The following is a 21,535-nucleotide window of genomic DNA, read 5'->3' as shown; positions in this document are numbered from 1 at the left end:
GATACATTGCCTAAGGAGAAATCTCGAGGGATCGTGGTCATGTTCAATGGTAGAAACTTTCCAACGTGGCAAATTGCGACTCGCTTACTGTTCATGCAGAAAGGACTCTGGGGAGTTGTTTCAGGAACTGAAAACAAGTCCAAAGGAGCGCTCACATGATGCAAACAAGATCCCAGCATGGGAGGCAAAAGATGAAAAAGCTATTGGCTATTTGGCAAGGGCTATGGGACCGGAATATTTCCACCACCTCGATAACAGCACAGAACTTCAAACTCTCGAGACACTATTCGAAGTTTGTATGAGGCCATTTGGAGGCACAATGCTACACCGAACAACGTGATGAAGCGATGAAGCCAATGAAAGGTAAAGAGAAGGCACACGCAGTTGAAGACAAGGAAGAAGGCGCAGCCCTGGTGGAGATAGAAGGCTTCACCGATGCAGATTATACGTTTTGAAATTTCTTGGTCCTTTGTGGACACTTAGGGTGTTACTATGAGCTGGTCCTTTTGTAGGAAGCCACAGTGAATGGCCTTTTGTAAGGGAGTTGAGTAGAACGATATGTCGTTTGGTCTTTTGTAGACAACTCTCTCCTAGTAGCAAGCTTTATTTCTAGCCTTTCGTGGACACCATTTTTACTGTGATCTTTTGTAGACAGGATAATGTAGCTCTACCCTCCCCATTTCGGCCGCAAGGGCAATTGTTGGAAGGTAATCCTAGGAGACAGCTATGGCGGTTCTCTTTGTCTTAGTCTAGTGTGTCAATAGGGTCCCTTGTAGAAGTCGTTTTGTCATCTATGTTACCTGCGCCACGGCCTATAGGCATGAGCAGAAGATCCTCTAGTCGTGTGACTTCATTAGCTATAGAAGGTGTCGAGCTAGTCGTCTCTACAGGCTCAATTATGGGTTGCAAGCCATGTTAAGTTATTTCAAGATATCAGAGAAAGCTTTGAATACTGTTGTACCGGTTAACGTGTCGATTCCGAGTTGTTACGTGTTGCATGCTATCATTTCATGTAGTTAGCTTGCATCGCTGATTTCCAACACTATTGGATCTTCTAAGGTTAGCATTACAAACTAGCCCATAAACATCCATGAACAATGCATGACGACGTAATAGAATGTAAATTAGGTTGATAGTCTTACAAGACATTGGTTATAATTAATGATAACCTGTGTTGTCTCAAAAGAAGAATGTACATCCAGGCCACAACGATAGATAATATTACGTTTGTGAAGAATTATTTCATTTCAGAATTATTTCATTTCAGAATTATTTCAGAAATGTAATCGATGATATACCATTGCCTTCAGCTGACTTTAGGAAGATAGATTTGTCGCTTTCAAGAATTGGTTACAAATGCATTTAGTGAGAATTGTTCAAGCCAAGAAAGAGATCATAGTAGACAATGAGTAGAGTCCTCATCAATCGGCTTGGCTAACTGTTGTTGCCGAGCATGTACACACCAAGAGAGCACTCTTTCTAGAAGAGAAGCAACATTTGGATGATGCTATTGACCATAATGAGAAAGTTACGCTACCGTCAATGAGCAGAGATGCAATGTAGTCTTTTAATCATAACATAGCGCATGAAAATCCTCCATTCATTAAACTTCTAAGAGAGACATTGAAATCTAAAGATAGGCAATCAACAAGAGCTTCTGTTGCTTACAAAACTTTATTTTCTGTTTTCCTAGCAAATATCATGTGAAGGGAAATTCTATCATAATCAATATGTGTAGGGAAGCCCCTCCCCCCAAGCGCCACACCCCCACCCCAAAAAAAAATCTGCATCTTTCAATAACTGTTGGAATGGTCACCTCCCCATCTGTAAGCCCCCATATGAGGAGAACATGGGGGAGGTAGACAAGGGAATATTGGGGCTGCCACATGGGCAGCACATGAGCTGCCATGTGGGCAGCACACAGCAAAAGGTAAAGTCTGCCACATGGGCAGCACACAGGCTGCCATGTGGGCAGCTATCCAGACATGGCCAATGGGCTAGCAAGAAGGGTACCTGGCAAGTCGTGGAGCTCCTGATGTACCGGGCAGACACGAGGAATTCCAGCCACGATAGACGGCGCTTCAGTACGGAGAAGGTACGGGATGCATACGGGACTGGTATAGGCCTGGCCAGAGGCAAGGATGCTGCAGCAGAGAGGCACAACCATGGCACTGCAAACAGGGCAGGCTGGAGCCTGCAGGAAGGCCCGCAATAGGGCGCATATGGCTTGGGCCAGTGGCGCAGTGCCACGTGGCCAGGTGGGTACAGATGGGCCAGCAAGAGGGCCCTTGTAGGGCTGGTTGGGCTGAGCCAACCAGGTCAGTTGGCCAGCAAACCTAGCAAACCAGCCAGTCGCCCCATTTAGGGCTGGCTGGTCGTAAAAGGAGAGGCCTCGGGCCTCATTTCATCATCCAACACTTCAGCAGGAAAGGAGCAGACAGGAGCAGCCAGAAGCCACTCCCTTGGGCCTCACACACTAGGGGTGAAGGAGAGTGGAAGGTGTGCTGCAGACTGAGTTCCCTGGAGGCTGGACCTTGGCTGTCTTCTAGGGCAAGGATGCTGCAGCAGAGAGGCACAACCATGGCGCTGCAAACAGGGCAGGCTGGAGCCTGCAGGAAGGCCCGCAATAGGGCACATATGGCCTGGGCCAGTGACGCAGTGCCACGTGGCCAGGCGGGTACAGATGGGCCAGCAAGAGGGCCCTTGTAGGGCTGGCTGGGCTGAGCCAACCAGGTCAGTTGGCCAGCCAACCTAGCAGACCAGCTAGTCGCCCCATTTAGGGCTGGCTGGTCGGTTGGTTCAAGGGGGCCTTGTGCCTATAAAAGGAGAGGCCTCAGGCCTCATTTCATCATCCAACAGTTCAGCAGGAAAGGAGCAAACAGGAGCAGCCAGAAGCCACTCCCTTGGGCCTCACACACTAGGGGTGAAGGAGAGTGGAAGGTGTGCTGCAGATTGAGTTCTCTGGAGGCTGGACCTTGGCTGTCTTCTAGGGCAAGGATGCTACAGCAGAGAGGCACAACCATGGCGCTGCAAACAGGGCAGGCTGGAGCCTGCAGGAAGGCCCGCAATAGGGCGCATATGGCCTGGGCCAGTGAAGCAGTGCCATGTGGCCAGGCGGGTACAGATGGGCCAGCAAGAGGGCCCTTGTAGGGCTGGTTGGGCTGAGCCAACCAGGTCAGTTGGCCAGCCAATCTAGCAGACCAGCCAGTCGGCCCATTGAGGGCTGGCTGGTCGGTTGGTTCAAGGGGGCCTTGTGCCCTATAAAAGGAGAGGCTTCAGGCCTCATTTCATCATCCAACAGTTCAGCAGGAAAGGAGCAGACAGGAGCAGCCAGAAGCCACTCCCTTGGGCCTCACACTACGGGTGAAGGAGAGTGGAAGGTGTGCTGCAGACTGAGTTCCCTGGAGGCTGGACCTTGGCTGTCTTCTAGGGCAGCAAGGTGTTGTGATCAACATCATCTGGAGCAGCCCTCTGACAGCAGACAGGAGCAGCAAGAAGGCTATCCTTGGGCCTATCTACAGAAGGTGAAGGAGACCCTAAAGGAGCTGCAGACTGAGCTTGAGTGGCAGCCCACCTAGGCTGGTTTCCAGACAGCAAGGAGGAGAGGATCGCTGTAGACAGAGAGTCTACATTTGCTTGAGGTGGAGCACACGGGCTCAGAGATCTAGAAGTGCTTGACATCTAGTAGGAGAACCTTTTGGTATTGTATCCTGTCCTACTTTGAGGATGGACGGAAATATAAAGAGTTGCTTCTATATTTGTCTCTAAGCATTGTCTATTTACTGGCTTGCACATAAATTTAAGAAGTTTGTGATTCCACACCCCACACCACACTGTGTGACCTCCTGGGCAATACTATCAGTCTTCCGCTGTGCATACCCTCTGTTGGGTCATTTCTAACAATAACTTCACCCAAAACAAGATACAGTACAATGTAAGCACATTCAGAAAAAGCAAAGTTAACATTACCTTGCCCTCTGCACCCAGTTTCTTGTCTGCAGCAAGAACAAAGGCCAGAAACCTTTGCAGCTGAGGAAGCTGTGGCATCAAAACGACTGCAGTGTGCTGATTCTTACAAGGTAAAGGTAAGATCCTTTGTAGTGCCTCTTGCATAGTAGAGGCTATTAAAATAGATCGAACTGAGTCGCGCCATTCATCTTGCACCTGTAAAATCCATTATCAATCCATTTTCCAACTCTCATTCACAATGTTTTACTGCCACACAGCAAGAACAAGCGTTACAGACATTCCACATCATGGTGTAAAATAAAAAGTTTTTGCAGTAGTATTGAGTCCACAAAAACACACAAATTAAATCAAAATGTCAAATGTATCATACTTTGTGCTTCTAACTCTCTGTGCCACATTCTATAGTCACCTTAATCTAACTTTGAGTCCAACAAAAGGACAAACAATAGATTCTTACAAAATGTATCATGGGATTCATGCCCATTAGTACATAAACACGAGTACCCTACCATAAAAGCATCCCCCACCAAATAGGACCAATTAAAGATGTCTCTATTCAGGTACACCTGTGTGTGTGAGCAGGTGAACAATTTTAGTGTGCACACCCACATGCAGACTGTGTGCATCACGATCAACACATTAGGGCCAACACCTAATCTGTTTACCAGAATAGTAACAAACGAGATTGCACATTGAATAGTACAAGATCAATTCATAGAAAGCTTCAAACAAAATCTTTTTGAAGAGGGGGGGAAAAAATCAATACCACCATTGGTTCATTTTGTCATATACACTTATAAGGTGTCATTCTTATATACATTTGTAAGGTGTCGTTTTTACAAATATTACTTCTTTCTTTTTGGTGGGTTTAAAGGTTCGAAGGAGAAGGGAATGAAGGGGAGCACTGACACAGCTAAGTCAACTACAATATAAGCCATTCAAGATACATGTGAAAAAGTCTATTATCAATGTAAAAGAGTCCAATGGCATCCTATTGCACTAAAAGTATTCTAGAATAGACGACCACTGTCAAAACTCCAAAGCCTCAAGACTGAACATTGACCTCATCAATTTACACAAGTCTATAAAACAATGGATTTTTTAGAAAAATGTGCCATGTACACAAAGGTTTAATTCCACTAAACGGCTTTCCTATTCGCAAGGATGCATATGAACTTCCCTGGCATCTGGCTTCTGCTTAGGGATGTGAGCAGAAACAACAGGGGACTAAGGTCCACAGCCGAGAGCAGCAGAAAGATCGGGACGCGCAGGCTTGGGGGTGGGTGGTGGTGGTTTTTTTGTTTTTTTATGCGGGGGAAAGGGAGGGGGGGGGTTGTTTGGGATATCTATACATGCAACAGATGATTTATTTCCTGTTACCATGGACGAGCAGTAAATGGCTCCTTGGTCCCTGATCTGCAATCACTTGGCTCCCAGTGAGTAAGCCCCAATTTAGACCTGATTGAGATCCAAATCTGGCCTTCAATGATAGTCATTGGCTAGGCTAACTGGCTGGCTTTTGATTGGAGGTCTCTTCCGTAGACAGCAGCCTGCTCTTTACGTAGACTGGTAACAAAGATGTCTTCATTACCACATTGCAATTTCAAATATTCATGAAAAAGGTATAAGAGAGGAAAGGAATCAAGAAAAATTCCCACCAAAATGCCTTGCTTCTGCTTAGCTCTGTACCTGAGGGAATCTTGCTTCTAGCTTTTCCCTGATACCACTGTAAAATGCATAAGACCTGGCTATGGTTGTGTCACACATGTACATGCTTGGTTAATCATGCTACTCCAACAGAAGACTGGAATAATCAATGATATCTGGACACACAATTAGATGCTTAGCCCTTCCAAAGAGAACACCTCGCTGTATGTTCACTCCTTTTTTAGCATGCACCCATCGTGAAGACTCCACTTCAGCACCTCCTTCAAACTATCTCCGATGTACGTCAAGTTCAAGGCTTCCTAGTCAATGATAGACTGAGAGCTTTCTTCTTTGACAAGTTCTCAGTACTTGACTCCGAGATTAGTAGACTTGCACAGTGTCGAGGACTTAGAGCAGCAGGACAGGCGAGAATTCCGCGTGATCATGGAACCATGGACCACATTCTCACGCTCAGATGTATCATAGAGGAGGCGAGGTCACAGAAGAAAAGGGTTTATTGTTGCTTTGTGGATTTCCGCAAGGCATTTGGCACGGTTCCGAGAGCCCGCCTCATACGGCGCCTATAGGACTTGGGTTATGACCAGGAGATCATTTGGGCTGTCATGGCACTTTACAAGAGAGTTTCAGGCAGAGTTCGGATCTGGGTGGACAGACGAGATCATGAGCATCATCGGGATCAAACGAGGGTGTCCTTTGTCGCCTACCTTGTTTGGCCTCTACATTGACGAGCTTGAGACAGTGATGCAGACACAAGGGGGTGTAGGTTGCTCTCTTGCGGGCACACTCATCCATATATTGCTCTACGCAGATGACGTGGCTCTCTTGTCTTCCTCAGCAGAGGGGCTCCAAAGACACCTAGACGCACTACAGTCCTTTTGTGAGTCTCATGATTTCAAGGTCAACCTGCGTAAAACCAAGGTCATGATCTTCAATACATCTCGAGCCATCATGTGTCAGGAGCAGTTCACATTTGAGGGTCACCTGTTGAGGTAGTTTCATCATGCACTTATCTTGGGGTTATCTTCTCCGGACCCAGCTTCACTATGAGACCCGCGATGCAGGCACGCTTGAGCAGAGGGTATGCTTCACTGGCCAGACTAGAGAGGCAATGCTTCCGCTCGCACTTTCAGGATCCACGCACCAAGGGGTTGCTTTTTGACTCCTTGGTTTGCCCAGCCGGGATGCATGGCAGCCCTTGTTGGAGGCCAGACTTATCGAATACAAAGTGGGCCCGTGTGGATCGGCTACAAGTTCTCGTGTTATCACAGATGATTCGTGGTAAGCCATCTGTTCCTCACCAAATCATTCAGGCTGAGTTTGGGTCACCCCCTTAACAGCTAGATGCTGCATTTCAATGTTAGAATTATTGTTATAATTTAGCAGTGACCAATGTAATGTAATAAGTAGATTAGAGGCACTTTTCCCTCACTTAGAGGTTTTTCCCCCTAACCACAGTTAGTTCACTAACTACGGTTAGTGAAGGATAAGGTTTTGTCACTTAGACAAAACCTATCACTCTCCTGCATCCTGCACCCTCTTCACTAGAGGAGGGGTAAAGGATGCTGTAATGAAACTTCATAATGGCCGAGCGAAGGATCATGAGGGAGTTCATTGCATATGGGATTAACCTCCTAGCCCCGATCTTAGCAAAGCCTTTTAATGAAGCGGTTTGTTTGAGATTTCCACACACTTGGACCATTAACACTATCTCACCCATCCACAAGGCAGGGGATCCCATGAGCCCGGAGAACTACAGGACCGTTATGATTGGACATGTCATGTCCAAGATTTATGCATCAGTACTTGACTCCGAGGTTAGCAGACTTGCAGAGTGTCGAGGACTTAGAGCAGCAGGACAGGCCGGATTCCAGCGTGATCATGGAACCATGGACCATATTCTGACGCTCAGATGTATCATCGAGGAGGCGAGATCACGGAAGCAGAGGGTTTATTGTCGCTTTGTGGATTTTCGCAAGGCATTTGACACAGTCCCGAGAGCCCGCCTCATACGGCGCCTACAGGACTTGGGTTATGACCAGGAGATCATTTGGGCTGTCATGGCACTTTACGAGAGAGTTTCTGGCAGAGTTCGGGTAGGATCCGGGCGGACAGACGAGATCATGAGTACCATCGGGGTCAAACAAGGGTGTCCTTTGTCGCCTACCTTGTTTGGCCTCTACATTGACGAGCTTGAGACAGTGATGCAGACACAGGGGGGTGTAGGTTGCTCTCTTGCAGGCACGCTGATCCAGATTTTGCTCTATGCACATGACGTGGCTCTCTTGTCTTCCTCAGCAAAGGGGCTTCAGAGACACCTAGATGCACTACAGTCCTTTTGTGAGTCTCATGATTTGAAGGTCAACCTGGGTAAAACCAAGGTCATGATCTTCAATACATCTCGAGCCATCATGCGTCAGGAGCAATTCACATTTGCGGGGTCATCTGTTGACATAGTTTCATCATTGCGGTTATCTTCTCCGGACCGAGCTTCGCTATGAGGCCCACGATGCAGGCACGCTTGAGTAGAGGGTATGCCTCATTGGCCAGGCTAGAGAGGCAGTGCTTCTGCTCACACTTTCAGGATCCACGCACCAAGGGGTTGCTTTTTGACTCCTTGGCTCGCCCAGCGGGGATGTACGGCAGTCCTTGTTGGGGGCCAGATTTGTCGGATACAGAGTGGGCCCATGTGGAGCGGCTACAGGTTCTCATGCTATCACGGATAATTTGTGGTAAGTCATCCGTTCCTCACCAGATCATTCAGGCTGAGTTTGGGTCACCCCCTTTACAACTAGATGCTGCATTTCAGGTCATCACATATCTGTACCGAGTTAGGGAATATGGGGATTATACCTCGGGGCGTAGCAAGCTACCATGGATAGCTTTATCCTCTTCTATGGCACTTGCAGCAGGAGGAGATCAGAGGTGCTGGTATGCACGTACAGAGAGGTGGTTGAGCGACTGGGACTCCACATGGATAGACTACCTCCCTTCCAGTATAGCATGGATGCTCCGTTCTCTCCCCTCTTATCACACGAGGTCAACCAGGTTATCCGTGAGGATCTACTACAGCTACACACTTTTCGGACCTGGTTGGAACCGAGTGAACTCCCAATGAAGCTTAGCTTCTACAAAGATCACTTCTTACATATCACAGCGGAGGGTTTCATTGACTCACCAGGATACACACAGATTCACCTACCCCACTCGATGAGGATCTCTCTTGGGCAGTTCCGGGTCTCTTCACACAGACTTCGCATCGAGAGCGGCAGAGCAGAGCAACTACCCAGAGAGCGGCGCATATGCACACTATGTGACATACAGGAGGTTGAGACAGGAGCATTTCATCTTCAAGTGTCCTCTGTACTATGAGATCGGAGAACATTTCCACTGCCTCTTCAGAGATAGTTATGGGATTTTAGCCCATTTCCTCTCCTACCCAGACCAGCGGTGTTTGGTAGGTTTCATTCATGAGGCACTTAGACACCGCGAGAGGATACTCCGAGCACAGAGACAGGAGCAGACTTCTTCCTCGGTTGATCCCTCTCAGAGCTCTATCATGGAGTTCTTTTAGCTAGATCACATGGACCCCAACGAGACGAGGCCTCGACATGACCGTGACCTGGAACCCGTGACCCGACAGCTTAGACAGAGGGTCGACACACAGATCACACTTGGAGACATCCCCTCCTTGTTTAGAGTTGGAGCCCGACCGACGGGGGTCACAGTAGCCCTGGTTAGACGTAGAACTACGACCAAGAGACGTGCCAGGACCACACCTCTGAGTGGCCGACAGCGCTCTATTGCCGACTTCATGCCTCCACTGCCTCATCCATCCTGATATCTTGCTGTTGCTGGGTATGATGATGATATTGATGATGATGCTGAGATTGATATATAGTCGACCACCAACATCACTATGTTGTACTTAGGACTTAGTACTGCCATTCTGCATTTTTGGCATTTTGCATTTTGCATTGGTATGGACGCTCGTTTAGTAGCTCCACTACCACAGCTTGTTGTATCAGGATTTTCACAGTCTCATAGACCCATCCGTCTTCCGGAGACTTTAATAAACTTTCTTTCTTTCTTTCTCTTTAGTTGTATTACACTCATCTATTGCAACTATCGTTTTCAGCTCTCTCTCTCCTACTCCTGCTCTCACACATTGCTCTCTCCCTTTCACTCACATTTGGTATCAGGGCAAGTCGATCACCTGCACTTGCTAAGCTCCTTCAGTCTACTCGCTAGTCACTCTTCATTCCAAGCTTGGAAGAGTCCATCCCGTACGTGCATCTTCACAGGCAAGCTGCGCATCAGTCTGTACAGCTCCGTCCGTACAGCCGTACAGCTCCGTCTGAGATCGCCGTACAGTTTCGTCCGTACGTCACCTTACAGCCCCTACAAATCCCTGTACCATTGCGTCAGCCCGTGCAGCTTCCGTACATTCCGTACAAAGGCGCACACTCTGCCTGTACATTCCGTACACATGCGCCGTACAACCTGTAGCCCATCCGTGCGTACAAGCCCGTGCCATCAGCTCGTCGTCCGTACAAACTGCCAGTCAGATCCGTACGTTTCCGTACGATTTCGCCGTACAGCCTCGCCAAGTTCTGTCCGTACACCTCGTACACTTGTGCTGAGTTGTCCGTACAGATTCCGTACATCTGTACACGTGCACGGATTTTGACCGTACAGGATGCACTGTACAGTTCCGTACAGTTGCATTCGACCGGACCGAAAGTTCCATACAGTTTGAAGGTCACTTTGTAGGTGGGCTTGGAAAGTTGCATTTTTGCAGGGTTTTCTTTGCAGGAGGATATTGGAAAGAGTTTTGTCAGGCTCTTGTGCATACAACCATTGTTTGGCTGTATTTTTGGGAGCACATTTGGAGCTTTGGCAGACAAATTGCAAATTTGGGACTTTCAGTTAATTTGCCCTCTTTTGGATGCAATTTCCTTGAAGAAATTTGGGGCTTTTGCAACTACATTGCAATTTTGCAATGAAATTTGGGGCTTTTGCAGGCAGAGAGCAATTTGTGCAACATTTGGGGCTTTTAGACCATTTGCCCCTTTCTGGTTGCAATTTCAAGCCACAAATTCGGGCTTTTGTGTTGGGAGAGCAATTTTGCAAGTTTCAGTTCACAGTTCCTTTTTGTGAGTGTTTTGAAGCACTTTTGGCAGGTTTTGGGAGAGATTGGATGCTCTGGCAGATTTTTGACAGAGACATTACAGAGATTTGATTGCATTTTTTAGCCAGTGTTTGGCTGTATTTTTTGGGAATTGTGCACTCCAATCCCAGCAAGGGAATTCAGATTTGCATTTGCTGTATTTTCTTTCTCAGACATGGCCCAGCAAAATCAAAATGATTTCCAATTCAGTGGTCTCTCACAAGAGGATAAGCTGGAGTTTTATGGTACGCAATATTCTGATTTCCCGTAATTTGTGGGACTATGTAAATGGGGATGAGATCCGGCCAACAAATGTGGCAGCTAATACCCCTCCCCAGCAAGGAGGAGGCAGAGGTCGTGCACAGGGTATAGCTGCAGCACAAGTTATTGGTGCAGTTATACCTACCACTCCAGAGCAGAAGAGATGGGATTCACGTGATGCTTTAGCTTTGTCATGTATTTCTCTTTCAGTGAAAAGATTCATCATTCCGCATATCCGATCGTGTAAGACCTCAAAGGCAGCATGGGATATTTTGGAGAGCATGTATGCAGCTCGAAATGATGCCCAAGGTGTCTTTTTTGAAAAGAGAATTCTCTCATACACATATGGAAGAGGGTGACTCCATGTCACTGCACCTCACAAAGCTATAGGATTTACGAGAGCAATTGCTGAATATTGATGAGATCATTCCTGATTAAAAGATGATTACCACTACTCTGAATTCTCTTCCTGAGTCATATCTCAGCTTTCATACCTCGCTGAATTTGTCGTTGAGGGGGGGTGCAAATCCTCTCAATTTTCACGAGTTGATAGGACTTCTATTGCAGGAAGAGCAGACCAGGAAAAACATGGCTTCACGAGCAAGTGAACATGCCATGCTTTCAAAATTCAAGCCTAAAGTAAAGGGACAGGCAAAGACATCAGCAAATCAGCAGTGGTTCAGGACAGCCTTCTCAAAAGGCTAAGGGTGATGCAGGTAAGCCCAAGAAGAAGGGAATATGTCATTACTGCAAAAAGCCAGGTCACTACATTGGAGAATGCAAGAAAAGGCTTGCAAAAGAAAAGAAAAACAGCTCCGGTATGGCTGTTTCAGATTCAGCTCCTCATGCATCTGACAATGAGCAAGCTACAGCCAACTTTGTGGAGCACGACTATGCCTTCTTGTCTTGCATTTCAGACTCTCAGTTGGCTGCTCTAGATGCTGTTGGATGCCTCATTTATCTCTGCAATACACGACCTGATATTCAGTTTGTAGTTTCTCATGTGAGCAGATATATGCACAGCCCTAAGACTATGCATTGGCAGGCTGTAAATCGCATCTTCCGTTATTTGCAAGGTACCAAGTCTTTTGGCTTGATGTTTCCCAGGGGGGGTGACTTGCAGATGCATGCCTACAGTGACTCAGATTGGGCTGGAGACTATGACACTAGGCAGTCCACAAGTGACAATTGTTTCTTTTTGGGCAAAGCTTGTATTTCTTGGTTGAGCAAGAAACAATCTACAGTGGCTACCTCTTCATGTGAAGCTGAGTACAGGGCAGCTTTCACAGCGACAGTTGAATGCATTTGGCTGCGTCGTTTATTTGCTGATCTTCATCTTTCATTGGAGGGTCCTTCTCCAATTCTCACTGATAGTCAGAGTACTATTGCAGTGGAAAAGAATCATGTGTTTCATGCTCGCACGAAGCACATTGAGGTTCACTATCACTACGTCAGAGAGAAGTTGCATGCAGGAGAGATCAGTATGATCTATGTGTCAACACATGACAATGTTGCAGACATTTTCACCAAAGCACTTCCACGTGAAAAGTTTGAGGCATTTCGCAGTGCCCTAAACTTATCTCCTTTTGGTGATTGATCATTTCCTTGTACATGACATTGGCACTGCAGGGGGGTGTTAGAATTATTGTTATAATTTAGCAGTGACCAATGTAATGTAATAAGTAGGTTAGGGGCACTTTTCCCTCACTTAGAGGTTTTTTTCCCTAACCACAGTTAGTTCACTAACTACGGTTAGTGAAGGATAAAGTTTTGTCACTTAGACAAAACCTATCACTCTCTTCAGTTGTATTACACTCATCTATTGCAACTATCGTTTTCAGCTCTCTCTCCTGCTCCTGCTCTCACACTTTGCTCTCTCCCTTTCACTCACATTCAAGTCATCACGTATCTGTAACCAGTTAGGGAATATGGGGATTACACCTCAGGGCATAGCAAGCTACCATGGATAGCTCTATCCTCTTCTATGGCACTTGCAGCAAGAGGGGACCAACGGTGCTGGTATGCACGTACAGAGAGATGGTTTGAGCGACTGGGACTCCACATGGATAGATTACCTCCCTTCCAGTACAAAATGGATGCTCCATTTTCTCCCCTCCTATCACACGAGGTCAACCAGGTTATCCGTGAGGATCTACTACAGCTACACACATTTCGGACCTAGTTGGGACCAAGTGAACTCCCAATGAAGCTTAGCTTCTACAGAGATCACTTCTTACATATCACAGCGGAGGGTTTCATTGACCCACAAGGATACACACAGATTTACCTACCCCACTCGCTAAGGATCTCTCTTGGGCAGTTCCGGGTCTCTTCACACAGAATTCGCATCGAGAGTGGCAGAGAAAAGCGACTACCCAGGGAGAGGCGCATATGCACACTGTGCGACATGCAGGAGGTTGAGACAGAGGAGCATTTCATCTTCAGGTGTCCTGTATACTATGAGATCCGAGGGCGTTTCCACTGCCTCTTCAAGGATAGTTATGGGATTGTGGCCCGTTTCCTCTCCTACCCAGAGCAGCGGTGTTTGACAGGTTTCATTCATGAGGCACTTAGACACTGCGAGAGGATACTCCGAGCACGGAGACAGGAGCAGACTTCTTCCTCGGTTGATCCCTCTCAGAGCTCTATCATGGAGTTCTTGCAGCTAGATCACATGGACCCCCACGAGACGAGGCCTCAACATGACCGTGACCCGGAGCCTGTGACCCGACACACAGATCACACTTGGAGACATCCCTTCCTTGTTTAGAGTCGGAGCCCGACCGACGGGGGTCACAGTAGCCCTGGTCAAACGCAGAGCTACGACCAGGAGATGTGCCAGGACCGCACCTCTGAGTGGCCGACAGCACTCTATTACCGACTTCATGCCTCCACTGCCTCATCCATCCTGATATCTTGCTGCTGCCGATGATGATGATGATATTGATGATGATGATGAGATTGATATATAGTCAACCATCGACATGACTATGTTGTACTTAGAACTTAGTACTGCCATTCTACATTTGTGCATTTTACATTGGTATGGATGCTCGTTTAGTAGCTCCACTACCACAGCTTGTTGTATCAGGATTTTCACAGTCTCATAGACCCATCGGTCTTCCGAAGACTTTAATAAATTTTCTTTCTTTCGTTATTTCTACCTCAGACATTCTTATCTCCATTCACTAACTTGTCACCCTTTCTCCTAGTTTCTCAAATAGAAGTTCCTTCTAAGTTCCAACTCATTTTAAGCACTACTGTTTAAAGCAATCCTGTATAGTCCAATATATGTGTTCACCAAGGATAAGATTCTCCAATCCTACGCGGGTCTTTAGAAACCCAATATAGATGCTTATGCTTGGGCACTGATGACGACATAAGTGTTGCTTTGCTTGCTAAGTATGTCTTCCTTTTGTTTTTCATAAAAGATTTTGTTTTCCGCTTTTTTATTCTCTTTCTTTTTCCCTTTTATTTTCTGTGTAGATTTTTTGTCTTTAGAACAACAAAAAATCTAAATTTGTATGATTGGACTTATTCTAGTCTTACAAAGGTTTTTTTTTTAATTAAAAAATTTTACTCAAGTCCAATATTCATAATTTATATATGTTTCATCATTATTCATATATAACTCCATATGGTAACAGATTAAAAATTGAATCCTCTGTAACAAAGCCCCTCTCCCATCTGTCCATCTGTGCATGTGTGCATGCATATAGACACGTGCGCGCATGCGTGTGAATGAGGGTGATTCCTATACTTGCAACACTCTTATAAATCAGACCTAACATTACAGGAGGCAAACAAATGAAGAGCATCAGTAAGATGTTTAAAAAAACTCAGATTTGTTGTCATTGACAATATGAAGGCCTTGAAACCATAATGTCAAAAAACCAAACTGTCTCTATCATGGTTCAAGATTCGTGCCACTTGCATTTAATAACTTCCAGCAAACGTCCTAAAAGGTTTGAGTAAGGCATTTTCTCTAGTGCTTTTATCGAAATTATGATCTGTAGTCCCCCCCCTCCTCTCTCCTTTTGGAAAAAATGCCGCCTGTTGTTTGTCTCCTTAAGTACTCTTATCACATTTCGCATTTAACAAGAATCAACAGAAAGGGACTGCAACTCGTAGTTTTTGCAACTAATTCCATCTCTTAATCAAGGAAAAGAAAACAAACTTAAACCTATCGAACTCCAGTCTGTCCTAATTCCAATGTGCAAAAGGCCTTTATGGTGCAAGAGAATTTCACAATAGAACATTAAGGCTTGATTCATTTACAAACAATTTTGTGAGATACACCCTCCTGTTACCATGAATCCATAAAATGTTACCTGAAATGATGCTTTCAAGTCGCCTGTGTAGACACGAGACTGATATGCACGAAGTAGGCGATCCAGCCAATAGCTGTTTTCCTGTACCATAGAAGAAAAGGCTGCCATATAGTCATACAGTATCAAGATGGCACTAGAGAATTTGCATATCCATGAAAAGCCTACGTTATTCGCATCTTACACACAACCAAAACAACCATGGTCTCGATTTCATGTGTGTCCACTCAGAAAATCAAAGGTCAAGACAATAAACTTCAGCTTGCATAGTATGGACTACATGTTATGATCTCCACATCATCAGCATCCAGAATTTTGAAGGAAGATGATTTTAAAGTTACTGCAACAATCTCTGCGAACAGTTCTTTTAGTCACTTGCTCTTCTTTTATCTAGCCCCAACCCCCAAAAAAAGTCTTACTATTAAGAAATAGATCTCCCACAGCCTCCTCAAATAATACCTGCTGACCGTTTTCAAACGTCCTTTGTTCCAGCTCTAAAATCGTTGCAACATCTTCATCTAAAGGTCCTTTCTCTTGTAAAGCTGTTACCTCATCAAGGGCAAAGTCAACCTACAAAGTACATAGCATCAGATAGCAACTCGTGTGGCCCACAGATTTTAGATGGCCCACGAAGACATTGGATTCAAAACATGTGTTCAATGTTAAGAGCTCACCAACTTCCATGAGCTTTCTGGGTCACATGAAAAACTAATGGCAATATCGCCACGTACATTTCCAAACCTTGAGGGTTTATTTCCACCTAAAAAAACCGTAACAGCAGCAGAGTACACCTGCACCAGGCTTAAAGGCTTACTTAAGTACTCAAAAGTAAGTATTGTTCATAGACATTGGCAGAGATCAAGACAACCATGTTCGACTTCAAATGTGAAGTCCAAAGAATAAAACATACAGACCTGACCATGCTTAAAGCGAAGGACTTGCATTATTCTTGTCTCCAGAAGCTTACAAATGAACCCCGTGAAGTGAACCTCTTCCATCTTTAGGCCATGAAAAATACATTTAATGTCAAAGCAATATACATAAAAGTCATAATTCTATGACGCTCAAAATTAAAGTTGGAAGGCATGTCTATCCATGGTCCTCCTATTCACCATAGATAAGCAAGAGAAAAGATATATGAACTCAAATTCTCATAAATTTTACCACATTAGAGATCTTCAATTCCTGGAATATGCAAGATAAAAGAGAGATGGACTCAAGAAATTCTTAGAAAATTCTACCACATTTTGGCCCTTCAATTCAACTGGAAACGTGATTTGAACTGAACACTGTGCCTCAATCATACGTCTCCGAACCTCCTCCCTGCAATATATGAGATCCAACCATATTTGAGTTCAAGAATATAGGATACACAAAAGCCACCAGGGGAAACTCCCTGTGCTCTCAAAAACTGACTTTAGAACTCAATCTATGACTCGTGCAAATAAGGACTACAACTGTGGCAGAAAAGGGGTTGCAGAAGTGTGTGCCCTCCCCCCTCCCCCCCCAAAAAAAGGAAAAAATATTAACTCTTTTCCACTTTCCTGAACTGCTAATTCCCTTCCCAAAAACAAACTTCTGCTACTTTTAAATCAAACTCTGTCAAACGCACCTTACTACACCTGCTGGAAAAGTGAAAGGGAGACCTTTCAGCTCATCCCTTTGGAAATGCATTACTGGCTCTTCTGGCTTTTGTATTCCTCCCTGGTTCAAACCAGAAGGCAAGCATGGAATAAGTGATTACTATACCTGAGCATTCATGCCTTCTGCTATAACCACATATTGCTGAATGCAGAAATATCAACAGATTTTCTGCAACAGCATTCCAATACCAGATACTGAAGGATCAAAGGTACAGCTGTTTGAGGGTCAACATTTCCCACAATAGCTACTGTAAAGGTAGAGGGATCCTTAAAGCATTTGTCAAAATACTGACAAGCCTTCTTTGGATCAATTTTCTTGAGCTCCCTCACTGTTATGGGCTGCAAATCAATCATCGTGCAGACGTGAGTATGAAGATTCACGGTATTAAACTAAGATAAGTAACTAATTGAGTTTCACAGTTCCTTGTGCAAGAAAGAAGAAATACCTTAAAATAGTATGAGTTTCCATAATTCAACTCACGAACACGGTTTGCAAAGGCTGTGAATGGATCCCTATCTTGTGCCAGTATTGCCTCTTTTGTCATTTGCATTACCAATTTGACTTCTTCATCCCCTGGTATGACACTAGTTACAAACAACTGGTACACAAGCTGCAGATTTGATATAGATTTTCCGATCTCAGTGAACTACCCAACGTCCAATAAAAAGCATACATTTGATCTTCACACTCTTTTTAAGTTTATCTTACTGCAAATTCCAGCTGTTGAAACATAATCTTTTCTCACTCTTTGAAACACATTAGCAATGTCTTAAATTTTTCCACAGAGAGAATATTCTTATTTTATTATAAATTTTTCAAAAAAAAAATACTATTATAAATTTTCAAAGCAACATCAATGCAAATCAAAAATACTGAAAACAACCTGAAGGGCAGTTTCAAGGTCTGAAGGAGAACAGTCTCCTGAAAATGTGCGCATGTATGCTCCCACTTTCATTCCAACCTCTGCCCTTTTTCCAGCAAGCATCTCTAAAAGTACTGATGGTTTATGCCCAAAAACACCTATTTCCCCAGCAATTGTGGAGCCCATTGAACAAGAAAGGAAATCATTTTCGGAAACTTCCGATAGGCCTCCATAAGAATACCCACTGAAAAGAACCTGCATCAAAGACAGACATTTCAGAGCAATCACGGACAATACTGGACCATGGAAAATGTGAAAGAAGTCAAGGTTTTGAGGCAAGCCTGCCAATGTCCTAAAAGAATTGGAGGTTTTAATGAAAAATATAATCAACTGATAATTTACAACCAAAGGAGTTTGTATACTTTCGCTGATAAGTCATTATAACATTGTACAAGCCTACTTCTCAATCTAAGGCAGGGTTCATACCATGCGCCCGGACATGGAGAAAGAGTGGAGAACAGGTTCCTAGTCCTACTTGGACTAATAGTTGAGATGGGCCCCAACCTGAAAAGAAATAGTGTCCGCCTGCAGTAGGCCGCCCAACTCCTTGGCCAAAGAAAAGAAAAGGGCCGGAAATGCACTGGTTGGGGGTTGAACCTCTACCATAGAGACCTACAAGATTCCTGGCCACTTTTAGTGTAATAATGTGGCAGCCTTTAATTATATCATGACCACCGGATGGTGTGAACCACCTCTCTCGGCAGCCATCCTCATCTCCATTTTCTTCCTCCATGTCCGGGCACATGGTGTGAACCCACCCTAACCTCCATCAACAAAATCATCCAAGCTATCAAGCTGTACAACCTTCTTATTAAAAATTTAGCTGCACTGATAACAAACACATGAGACAGCATCCAACAGTTTTCTCTGCCGTCTAAGCCTCTTCCCTTGAATCCCTCTGCTCTAATTTTTCCATCCCTTAAGCTGGCTTTAGCCCCTTTTTGTTGGCAGAGGGCAGGCCTTGAACAGGTCCTTCATTCCCACTGCCCAGCCCCTTTCTAAGCCCCCTTAAAGGACTTGTTTGAGCCCCTTCAGGGCCCCTTTACACTTGCTATAGTTATTGTGCAATCCTGCCCTCTCCTGCTGTGGACAATCTCTAGACCTTGCTGTCTCAGATCTGCCCACCTGGAGGTGCCTTCCTTGTCAGGTACACTCCTCTCTTTGCTGTCCACATGGCAGTCTTCTTTGCTGGGCACATGTTGCCCTAGGTCTCCCTCCCCCACGCTCTCCTCATTTGGGTCTTACAGATGGCGAGGTGACCTTTCCACCAACAGCAGACACACCACACACATACATACACACTTTTTTTTTGGGTGTGATCCACGTATGTTTATATTACAAAAAGAAGTCCCCAAAGAGGAGACATGCAATTACAATATCAGAAGATTTCATTGTAAGACAAGTAAACAGAGTAATCTATCTAACAAACTGACATGCAATCATAAAGGGATTGCCGAAGCGAGATCCGGAAATAGCGAAACATGGAAAAAGTAGAATCTCCAAAGACACTATGATTTCTGTCTTTCAAACACAAATACACACACACACACACAGAGACAGAGAAAAGCCAGGAAACCACAGTTTAAAAAAAGACCACTGCTCTGTCTAGTTCAGAATTTCGTCAAAGCAAACAAACAAGTAATACATGAGTGACGCCACAGCCAAAGGCAGATCTAAAGTAGGCAAGAGATCCACAATCTATGGAAGTAAAGATAAGCAGGTGTTCATCTGAATCAGATGCTGTCATACTCTCTAAAAGAAAAGATTGATATCCGTAAGACGCTGAGGAGTTGAAAAAGGGACCCTTAAGCTCGAAAGACAAATCTTTCAATGGACCAAGAAAGGAGACCCTCTGAAGTAAATGCTGGAAATCCTTCCAGAAGGCTCCCTTCCCTTTGATGCAACCAAGGCTCCAAAGGTCAACCATATAGAGGGCCTTCAGGCGTCTCGATTGAGGACATCTACACACAGGTAGCTCCATCCAACAAATGCAGCCTCAATTTGACAACTCTTGTGCCTTCTGGATTCATAATGATAAACTCATGATATCATTACTCTAGTTTACTCTGAAGTATGTGTCTTACGGCTATAAATTCGAGGTGGCCAAGCATTGACAGAACTGTCATGAAACCATCTTATCCATCTTAAATTCATAATAACATTGGGAAGTGAAAACCAAGCATCTATTAAACACCAAAGATCCTGTTTCATGCCAGCAAGCACACACTTGAGGAGAACTTAGACCAATCCATGGGACCATAATCATATTCCGTACAATTTTATGGTTTTGACAATAAAGACACGAAAAGCATCCCACCTGATCATCAAGGAAATCTGTACATTTGTAGCATACTCGCATTCCATTGCTAAGAATCAACTCTGTAGACGCAAACTCTGGAAAATCTGTTTGTGATACAACATGCCTGGGAGAAAGTTCACAGTCAGGAAGCGAGGATGCTCACAAATAGAGACTAAACAAATTGATGATGCCATACACTGCCAAACTTATCGGACATGAACTGACAACACTAATCTTAATGACGGTAAACAAACACCAAGTTTACTAACATGCAGAGGGCCTCCCACAACCTTTCAAGATAAAAACAGCGCTGCAATTAGAGAAGCTCATCAAGCCATGCTTTAACGAGAAGTGCCTGATACAAACTCTCGTTACAGAGCTGGTGAAGCTAAAAATGTTCTACAAAAAGTCCGGTCCAGCTGTCCAACCTTAGCTCAATAACTGCATCACCTTCTGATAGGCTTCAACATTTAATGCAGATGGTACTGTCAATTTTTACTCCCAGCTTCCAGAACCCATTAAGTAATCACGCTAACTACTGGCATCTCCCTAATCAAAGTGCTCAGCTTGACATAGTTTTCAGAAGTAAGCCCCCTTTTACATGGTGTATTTTTTGAATAGAAAGACAGCCCTTGATCCTAAAATAGTAGGCACTGTCTATGTACATTTTCTGTCAGTTGCCAATGGCAGGTACAATGAAGTTACTCAACAATAGATATAGTTTAAGCTGTTATATTACCTCCAGTTAAGGTAAATGGTCTCCATAAACATAAAACATTCCAGAGATAAATAACACATATTTTGCATGCATTTTGTGCTTTCTAGAAAAGCACTTCTTTCTCCACCCCATTCAAGGTCCTCTAGGCGTAGATAAAAGGATACCTCAGTTTACTACGTAACCTCCTCTGCTCAAGTCTAGAGGTAGAGCAGATCAAATGATCAATGTTACATAACATTTACATGTTTAAAATGTCAGAAAAACTTACCCCGGAGAGGGCTTGTTCTCCACAATTTCTTCTGGTATCTGTTCTTCATCCCAAGGCAAAATTTGACCAGCTTCTTCCAAAGCTTGAACTTTGCACACTACTGCTTTCAAGTCTTCAAGAGTGGCACGTGCTCGGGGTTCAACTGTCTTTATTACACAACTACATGTTGTTTGATAATTTTCAGCGATCTTTGAAACTTCTGCCGCTGTTATTTCTGCAAACCATATAGTTGATGTCAATGACTTGAACTCAGCCCAGGTTGGACTTCTAGTTTGAAATGAACAAGCACTC

General features: G+C 44.6%; 1 protein-coding gene across 3 annotated transcripts in view; it reads right to left on the bottom strand.

Moving 5' to 3' along the window:
• Positions 1–21,535, bottom strand: part of LOC147882622 (Insulinase (Peptidase family M16) protein) — a 59,985-nt gene that overhangs the window by 6,281 nt on the left and 32,169 nt on the right. For 2 of the 3 annotated variants that reach the window (XM_087400355.1, XM_087400356.1), the window contains exons 10-21: positions 21,245–21,458; positions 20,277–20,382; positions 17,921–18,154; positions 17,483–17,647; positions 17,226–17,375; positions 17,006–17,097; positions 16,635–16,716; positions 16,308–16,391; positions 16,068–16,184; positions 15,853–15,963; positions 15,397–15,477; positions 3,970–4,164 (exon numbers count right to left, since the gene is read on the bottom strand). In XM_087400355.1, coding sequence (XP_087256481.1) covers positions 3,970–4,164; positions 15,397–15,477; positions 15,853–15,963; positions 16,068–16,184; positions 16,308–16,391; positions 16,635–16,716; positions 17,006–17,097; positions 17,226–17,375; positions 17,483–17,647; positions 17,921–18,154; positions 20,277–20,382; positions 21,245–21,458 — 1,631 coding nt within the window. The remainder of the gene's footprint in view (positions 1–3,969; positions 4,165–15,396; positions 15,478–15,852; positions 15,964–16,067; positions 16,185–16,307; positions 16,392–16,634; positions 16,717–17,005; positions 17,098–17,225; positions 17,376–17,482; positions 17,648–17,920; positions 18,155–20,276; positions 20,383–21,244; positions 21,459–21,535) is intronic. The other variant, XM_087400357.1, reaches the window with a different exon arrangement.

Source organism: Dipteris shenzhenensis, chromosome 29 (assembly GCF_047967505.1).
Source record: "Dipteris shenzhenensis isolate YYH24624 ecotype China chromosome 29, Dip_SZ_1.0, whole genome shotgun sequence".
Lineage (NCBI taxonomy): Eukaryota > Viridiplantae > Streptophyta > Polypodiopsida > Gleicheniales > Dipteridaceae > Dipteris > Dipteris shenzhenensis.
The sequence above is the reverse complement of the archived record's forward strand: the minus strand, read 5'-3'. Positions and strand labels throughout refer to the sequence as shown.